Source organism: Apaloderma vittatum, unplaced genomic scaffold (assembly GCF_000703405.1).
Source record: "Apaloderma vittatum isolate BGI_N311 unplaced genomic scaffold, ASM70340v1 scaffold13824, whole genome shotgun sequence".
NCBI lineage: Eukaryota > Metazoa > Chordata > Aves > Trogoniformes > Trogonidae > Apaloderma > Apaloderma vittatum.
Window position 1 is genome coordinate 355 of NW_009711022.1, and position 9,462 is coordinate 9,816.

Sequence of the window (9,462 nt, forward strand, 5' to 3'; positions counted from 1 at the left end):
ACCCTCCACAGTGGCTGAGCGGGCAGCAGCCCGCGTCATTTACCAGCATGACGGCAGCGAGTCTCCACTCAGTGACAATCTGGTGCTGCGTTTGGAAGATGGTGGCTCTCGCCACCGTGTGGAGTTCCTTTTCCCCATTACCCTGGTACCCACCGATGATCAGCCACCCCTACTCAACGCTGACACAGGGCTGGATATGGCTGAGGGTGAAACAGTGCCCATCACTACCCGTGCTCTTAGTACCAGCATGACGGCAGCGAGTCTCCACTCAGTGACAATCTGGTGCTGCGTTTGGAAGATGGTGGCTCTCGCCACCGTGTGGAGTTCCTTTTCCCCATTACCCTGGTACCCACCGATGATCAGCCACCCCTACTCAACGCTGACACAGGGCTGGATATGGCTGAGGGTGAAACAGTGCCCATCACTACCCGTGCTCTTAGTGCCACTGACATTGATTCACAGGATGCTGTCCTGCTTTTCACAGTGGAGTCTGGCCCCACTGCTGGGCAGCTCCTCCTCCGTCAAGCACAACCACCTCCTGGCTGGGAGGAGGAGGAAGAAGATGAGGGCTTTTCTTGGAGGGGTGTACCAGGTTTAGCAGGGAGCTCCGTAATTTATGAAAAGCCAGTGAGAGAGTGGCTGCAACAGGATATTGTGGAAGGGCGTCTTTATTACCACCACTTCGGGCCCCACAGCCCTGGCCCTGGGGTTGTGTTGGACCAGTTTGTCTTCAGAGTCCAGGATGACAATGACCCACCCAACCGCTCTGGACCACAGACTTTTGTGATCCGGGTACATCCTGTAGACAGATTAGCCCCAGAGCTTCACAGTAGCAGCAGCCTGCACTTAATAGTTGCAGAACAGCAGGTGACCCCGCTGAGAAGGAAGCATCTGTGTTATACAGATCAGGATTCAGGGGACCATGAACTCCGCTACTCAGTCACCCAGCCCCCCACTGACACTGACACTAACCACCCTCCAGATTTATATGGAGGCCGCCTTGGATCCCTCGTGCTGACTGAGGATCATTCTGTGGAAGTTACCCACTTCACCCAAGCCCAGATCAACCATCACAAGATCTCATACCGTCCTCCACAGGAAGAACTTGGGGTGGCTCCTCATTTGATTCAGTTTCAGTATCAAGTGCAAGATGCAGCTGGGAATGCAGCCAAAGGGACTTTCACCATCTACCTTCAGCCTGTGGATAACCAGCCTCCTGAAATCACTAATACTGGCTTCACTTTGCCTGAGGGAGGCAGCCATGTCGTTAGTCCAACTGAGCTGGATGCCACTGACACAGACACGGAACTTGCCCGTCTCAGATTTGTCCTGACCCAAGCTCCTCGGTATGGCCAGTTGCAGCTTTCTGGGTACAGTTTGTTTGCAGGAGGTGTCTTTGGCCTGGAGGATATCAGACAAGGCAGGGTAGTGTATGTGCACAGTGGAGCTGAGGCAAACAGTGATACTTGCAGGCTTGATGTGAGTGATGGGGTTCATTTTGTGCCCATCACGCTGAAAATGAATGTGCACCCCGTTGATGATGAGGTTCCTATGCTACGGTTGCCCCCAGGCACTCTTGGTTCCTACCTAGATGTACTGGAGAATGGTGCAGCTGAAATCACTGCTAATGTCATTCAGGGCACGGATGAGGATACAGATGACTTAATGTTGACTTTCATTTTAGAGGATCCTCCTCAGCATGGGAACATCCTGGTTCGAGGGGTGCCTGCAGATAGATTTTCCCAGAGAGACCTGCTAGATGGTGCTGTGGTATATACTCACACTGGTGGTGAAATAGGCCTTCTGCCCAAAGAAGATACCTTCAACCTTACCTTGTCTGACATGTCCAAGGAGTGGAGCATCAGAGGAAATGTTGTTCAAGGAGTTTCAGTCTTGGTGACCATTCTTCCTGTTGACAGTCAAGCCCCGGAGATTTTTGTGGGGGAGCAGTTCATGATAATGGAAGGTGACAAACGAGTCATTACTCCTGCTCACCTGAGGGCTGAAGATGTGGATACTCCTAGTGATGATATACTCTGCACCATTGTTGCTCAGCCCGCATCTGGGTATGTAGAGAACATCTCTCCAGCCCCAGGATCTGAAAAATCCAGAGCAGGTATAGCTATAAGTGCTTTCACCTTGAAAGACCTCCGTCAAGGACATATTTTTTATGTCCAAAGTATACACAAGGGTGTAGAACCTGTTGAAGACAGATTTGCTTTCCGCTGTTCTGATGGCATTAACTTTTCCCAAAGGCACTTTTTCCCCATTGTCATTATGCCCATCAATGATGAAGAGCCTGAAATCTTTGTGCGAGAGTTTGTTGTGATGGAAGGCATGAGCCTCGTTATTGATACCCCTATCCTCAACGCAGTTGACGCAGACATCCCTGCTGATAAGTTAATGTTTACAATCACTAGACTTCCCAGGCACGGCCACATTGTGAACCAGCTGCTCAATGGAACTGTCCTGGTGGAGAGCTTCACCTTGGACCAGATAGCAGAGACCTCAAACATACTCTATGAACATGATGACTCTGAGACAAAGGAGGACAGTTTTGAGGTGAAACTCACAGATGGTAAACATACCATTAGGAAAGTGGTACTCATCATGGTTATTCCTGTAGATGATGAGACACCAAGAATGGCCATCAATGATGGTTTGGAGATCGAAATAGGGGAAACTAGAACTATTAATAATAGAATATTAAAAGCTACTGACCTAGATTCTGAAGACAAAACTTTGACATATATTATAAGATACGGGCCAGGACAAGGCATCTTACAGAGAATGAAGTCTTCAGGTGGAGCTGAGAATATCACCCTGGGGATGAACTTCACCCAAGATGAAGTGGATAGAAACTTAATTCGATATATGCATTTTGGCCAAGAAGGAGTTCGTGATCTTATAAAGTTTGATGTGACAGATGGAATAAATCCTCTCATTGACCGCTACTTTTATGTGACAATAGGTAGCATTGATATTGTCTTCCCAGATGTCATCAGCAAAGGAGTTTCTTTGAAGGAAGGAGGAAAAGTAACCCTTACTACTGATTTGCTTAGCACCAGTGACCTGAATAGTCCAGATGAGAACTTAGTTTTCACCATTACCAGAGCACCTGTTCGTGGTCATCTTGAATGCACAGATCAGCCTGGGGTACCCATCTCCACTTTTACTCAACTCTTGTTAGCAGGCAATAAAGTCTATTACATTCACACTTCGGAAGATGAGGTGAAAATGGACAGCTTTGAATTTGAGGTGACCGATGGTTATAACCCTGTATTTCGTACTTTCAGAATTTCTATCAGTGATGTAGATAATAAGAAACCTGTTGTTACAATCCATAACCTGGTGGTGAGTGAAAATGAATGCAAACTGATAACCCCATTTGAACTGACTGTGGAAGACAGAGATACACCTGATGCATTGCTAAAATTTATCATCACTCAAATACCAGTTCATGGTCAGATCATGTTTAATAACTCCAAACCAGTCACCACCTTCACTAAACAAGATCTCAATGAAAATCTAATCAGCTACAAACATGATGGCACAGAATCAGTTGAGGATAGCTTCTCTTTCACTGTTACGGATGGCACTCATACCGATTTCTATGTCTTTCCCAATACTGTGTTCGAAACAAGGAAACCTCAGACTATGAAGATTCGAATAATGGCCGTGGACAACAGTGTACCTCAAATCGTAATAAATAAGGGTGCTCAGACTCTTCGTATTCTGGCCACAGGTCACATTGGGTTTCTGATTACCAACAAGGTGCTTAAAGTGGAAGACAGGGACAGTTTGCACGCTACTCTTAAGATCAGAATCACAGAGGCTCCGCGCCATGGCTTCCTGATCCACCTGGGGAAAGGCAACCATAGCATCAGCCAGTTCACCCAAGGTATTGCAATACTCCATGCTTTCTTTAGATCATTCTTTTTTTTGTGCTAAACTATATAATTGATGGGAGAAACTTTCCAGTGGACAAGGTTATTTATAATGGCTTTGTTATTTTTTTAGTTCTGTTTATTGTTCATTGCATCTGTGACAGCTTTAAACAGGAAAGGGGATTTACTGGATAAACACTGAATAAAGAAGCATCTTCACTTTGGACAGCTTACAGACCAAACAACTGTTATCTGGACTTTCTGTCGGTGATAGAAATTTGGATAACAGAACTGACCTGCACGTAGTTCCAGATCTGTAGAGGCTGAGTGCCTTCTTTAAATGGTTTTATTTAGAAAATGCTACAGGAGTGGCCAAGCTATTATTAACCAATGGTCATGCCATGGCTAGAGTATCAGTTGCTATAAGTCTGCTCACGCTTAACTGTAAAGGTAAAATCCTTTTCAAAACATGGGAAAATAGTATATTATGAGTGTTTTTGTCGTTACACAAATTTTAACCACAAAGTGTTTGTGGTAAATTAAAAGGTAATGTGTTTTAAAATTATGTCAAAGGTACTTACTTTTTACATGGAACTAAAATATTAAGTGGTATAAATAGGACGAAAACCGCATATGCCATATGTTCTGAAATAAAGCCTCCACACAAGGCTATGAAGTAACTTTAATTGAAAGGAGAGCGTTAATCTATTCTCCAGAGAATTTTCCATGTTACTTTGCAATGAGTTAATAGCTGGTTAATTAACACCTGAATGAGATTTCTCACAGCTTCCTGCAGCTGTAGAGTGAGCAGGCAGCACAACAGCATGGAGACTCAGTTAAAGGAGCCTGGAGAGGTGGGGCTGCGTAGGTGGTGAGGCTGGAGGTGGAAGCTTGTAGTTGGCTGCATTTAATTTCACAGAGCCCATACTAGTATGTATCCCATGTTACATTCTTTTCTGCAGTGATGTTCTTGTCAGACATACCAAATCTTAAAAACAGCCCTGATGAACTTTTGAATGTCTGGGATGCCCTAAGTTTTGCAGAGTTAGTGCAAAAAAAAGAGGATGAGGAGCGACCAAACCATGTCTAAGCTTTGAGAACTACCACAGCTCCTTAAATGTAAGGCTTCAGTAGCAGGCTGTGAGTGGTTTTAAGAGTATTGTCAGAATAAGTGAGAAACAGAAGAGAATGAGAGTGAACAAATAAACAGATTATCACTTTTTGTCTTACATAGGATAATGTAGAATTATTGAGTGGATGTTCCTTGAAAGCAGACAACTGCATAGCACAGTGAAACCCCATTTATTCAAGAGTAGGGGGACACTCGGGATAGGTACATATTCTGTTCTCTTTTGTGCCATATGGCCAGGCGTGCCATGTCAAGTGACCAAAATTAAGTTGTTAACGTGACTTTAAGTTGTGAGTTTGACCATGCTGCATGCTCACTGGTCTTCAATCAGGCTTTTTTAATGTCCTCGAATTGCCTGAGCTGGGTGAAAAGCATTTAACCCTTAGGAAAAATTGGTTTTAAAGCTAGTCTCCAGAAGGTGGTATAACTTCACAGGTTCCCTGACAGTACTGGCACAGGCACTTTAATCTGTGTTGAGTTGTTTTTAAGAAATAGACATTTCTGGAATATTTTTTTTTTTTGGCCTCTATGAACAAATACTTCCTGAGCATCAGTGTTATTTCTGTGGCATCTCTCTTCTCAACTTCCTGAATGCTTTTTGTAATGGTTTGTATTTTATCAAGCAAACACATAAAGATGTCTTATGAATGCAGGGCCAAGCACTTGAGGGAGAAGAGGGGCCTGGAAAAACTGCATGAAATGCAAAAAGCATCAACTCACACAGGGATAGTGTATCTCCTGAGGACAGGAAAAGAGAACTTCCTTGAAGTCACAGAATAACTCGAGAGTGAAAGTCTTGGATGAAAGGCATCTCCTAAGTTTATTTAAGGACTATCTGTTACTTTATGTTAGACTTGGAAGCAGCATTTTTAATTCATTATGATTTCTTCGTGCTTTTTATTTATAATTTGGTAATACTAAATGCAGAGAAAGCAGAGAAAGCTTAAAGAAAAATGCTTGCCACATGGTAATTTCTGGTCTAGTGCTATTCTAGGACAAAAATGCATGCAAACAAAATTGTATATCTATAACTGCACTGCACTTGTCTCAGCAAGTCAGGGCTGGATTTGTTCATAGCAGATATTCATTAAGATTGCATAAATTGTTTAAATGTGGGGAAAGCCTACTAAGGAACTGCCAAGTCTTTCACGTTTAAAGAAGGTTAGTGGTATACAGCAAGTAGGTATCTGATATCTGGATAATGTTTTGAATGTACAAAGTGTGACAGACTGCTGAGCTGTGCTTTGGGAGTCCCTGGACCCATGTGGGTAAGTTTGTGAGTAAGGGCGAGGTCACATCCCGCAGCTCTGCGGGTGTGCTGAGGAGCTAGGAGGAAGGAATAGTGGAGAGCAACTATCTGCCTTGGCAATAATGTAGCTTGGTTGGTATTTCAGAGCTCCATGTAGCCTCCTGAGGCCAAAGATACCTACATGGCTACTCGAGCCAACTCCACGGCACTTTGCAAGCAATCGTTTTTATTTAGCATTCATCTCTGATAGTGATGTTTGTCTTCTTTTTTCAGGAAAGTGTTTTCAGAGAGACAAAGAAATTATGTTGTGAAGTGTATTTGTTTTGCAGAATTTTCTATGTGCCCTGATTTAATGGATTTTTTTAAAATAGAAAATTATGTTGAATGGTTTTCAAAATTATGTTAGAAAATTCCAATATCATATTAATATTTAACAGGCATTGTGTATACATGTATACTGTATAAAATGTTATACAGTAATGAGTTGTGCTTACAACTAGGCAAGTTTTAATATAACTAGCATGAGCAAATCAACTGTGAAAGCAAAGCATAGAATTGCACAAGTGACAATGAACACATTCTTAATGAAGAGAAAAGAGGTGATTTCTTTGCAATTGTTTTGACCAAATTAAGATGTTTGCATGACAAGTGGCTTTTTTTTTTTTTTTTGGATGAGATGGTCCTGGTCCTGCAAGCTCTGGGTCAAGTGCTTATCTTTATATGTGACATACCACTGATGCTGATAAGGCTGCCCACATGGGCAGAGCTGAGTACTTGTGTATTTGCAGGAAGAAAGATTTACTGGCTCCACTGGCATGAAGAGGTATTAGTTTGCATCCTCTTTACAGCCTCATGAATTTTTGATCTTTAACTTTCACGTTTATGGAAGAGATTCTTCAGTGACAAGTATTTGCTCATAATGCTCGTACATTTTTTGCCCTAGAATATGTCTGGTTGCTTTTAGAATTAGGGATTTTGAGGAGCTCTAACAAAAGTGCTTTCAGCTTCTTTTTGCTGATGCATATGCCCCAACATGGGAGGAGAATTTGGGTGATACTTGAGCTGCACTTTGACGCTATTAATTTCTCACAATTTTTCTTATCAGATGTGGATTTTTGCCAACAACAGTGTTTCAGAGAAAGTGACAAAAATTATTTTTTTATGTACTAGATTTCTCATCACTGCTTAAGGAATTCAGAAAATAAAATATTAATAAGTATTTGTTTACTTTTTACATACTTTACTGCAATTGATTATTTGGAATTGTGCATTGATTTTTTTTCTTACTGACGTCTGTCTAATAACATCTGTTTAGGTTCAGTCAATCGCTATAAGTGTTTGAGCACTGTTTATGACAGTTCATTTAGATTATATGCCATATCCTTTGAAAAGATGCTGATAGGGAGGATGGTCTGGTGGAGAGGGTGTTTTTGTGGTGGACCAAAGATATCAAGATCTCTCCACTGCAGAATGTGTAGAGATATCCTGTCCTAGAGGCAGACATAATGTCAGATGTAATCTAGTTCTTGGTGAGGGTGTGGGGGTGTGGTCTAATTTGTGTTGCCTTTTGAATGGAGGGTAGAACTTAGATAAAAAAATACCCTGGGGTTTGCTTCTGTTTCAGTTACAGGTTTTCTGTGCACTCTACAGGTCTTCTCAGGGTGAAGAATGGCGGAATTAATGGAGATTAGTGGAGATACAGCTCTGTTTAAGAAAATGCACCACTAAAAATATGAAATAGTTCTGATTGTCAAGCCCATGTTTTTACATTTCTTTTCAGTTCTTTTTGTAAATACATTTTAAAGCGGGCAGTGGGAACGGGGAAGTAAGGGGAGGGAGAATGAATGATATCTGTAAAGCTTCAATGATGTTAATACTAAAATGTCCAAGTTCTGCTGGAGAACCTTGACCTTTCTCTGTTGAAGCTGAACTATTTAACACATGTCAGGTTTTTCTATAATAACTTCCCTACCTTCATAAAATAAAACCTTTTTTTCCTGACTCTTTCTAGCTGATATTGATGATATGAAGATATGTTATGTTTTACGAGGGGGTGACAATGCCACCAGTGACATTTTTCATTTCATTGTTGAAGACAGTGGTGAGTACTCGTAAGATTTGTGCTTTTGTTGTTCTTGAAAGAGTTTAAGTATACTTTGAGGGGTTTAAGAATATTGAATTTACTCCAGGGAAGTCCATGTTACTTTGTGGAATATGATTTTTGTTATGTCTTTCCCAAATTGTGGACTATTTCTGATTACAAAGAGAGGTGTCGATAAAATAGTAATTGCATCTAATGAAAAAATACTCAACCTACTCTAGCAAGAAAGTGAAATTAGAATTCTACTCAGATATATGAGCTTTATGTAGTTTTACATTTGTATTTCCTGTCCAGACTCTTTACAGATGAATTATCATAAGCTTTTTATCTTGAGAAACTTTCTAAATTTTGATTTGCAGTTATGATTGCCTACTTCTTTAAAGGTTCCAGCTGCTCATATGGACACGTTGTTTCTGATGTACACGTTGCAGAGTTCAAGTTCTGATTCTACCTACTTAGCATAACAGAATACTCAATCGCTTGTCAAAGATCTTTTTCAGGTGATTGATGTGAATTCTCTTGACTTATATTATTCTGTAGGATTGTGGAGAATGCAGAAGGAAAGAATAAAACTAGATTGAGAATATTGTCCTATACTGGCTTGAGAAAAAAATAGGTTTTGTTTTACTTAAGAGGTAAATGAAACACATGACTAGGGCTTTTTTTGTTTCATCCCAAGTCTGTACTTAATATGGATATTCCTAGGTGCAGATATTGCTGTGTATGGTAACAGGTGGCTAGATTATGTTACTTGAATACCTTTTTTAATATGTGATATATAGCTCTATGAGGAATTTGCAATGGATTTTATTAGCTGATTTTAAAAAAAGGCTTCAAGTGAGCCTATTTTCAGCTCGTGTGTAGGCGGCTTGTGTTACTGCTTTAGAGGAGACATGGCCAATTAGTGGTATTAAGATCAGTGAACAGGGATTCGTCCTGTGTGTCACAGATTGAACAGTTTTGTCACCATCTACTACTGCTGGGAGTGGGATATTAAAGCATGTTCTGTTCATTGTACTGGACAAGCTTGAAAGAGACAGTACCTCTAGAGACTTTTGAAGAAAATACCTTTGCAAATCTTTGCCACATCAGAGAA

The 9,462-nt window shown here is 41.3% G+C and overlaps 1 protein-coding gene across 1 annotated transcript in view; it reads left to right on the forward strand.

Annotated features, from left to right (window-relative positions):
• The window catches only part of LOC104272501 (FRAS1-related extracellular matrix protein 2-like), a gene marked incomplete at its 5' end in the record, with an annotated part of 9,162 nt that extends 351 nt beyond the window's left edge, over nucleotides 1-8,811 (forward strand). Inside the window, 3 exons of the mRNA XM_009867512.1 lie at nucleotides 241-3,901; nucleotides 8,277-8,366; nucleotides 8,726-8,811. Coding sequence (XP_009865814.1) covers nucleotides 241-3,901; nucleotides 8,277-8,366; nucleotides 8,726-8,811 — 3,837 coding nt within the window. The remainder of the gene's footprint in view (nucleotides 1-240; nucleotides 3,902-8,276; nucleotides 8,367-8,725) is intronic.
• Between the last annotated feature and the right edge of the window lie 651 nt (nucleotides 8,812-9,462).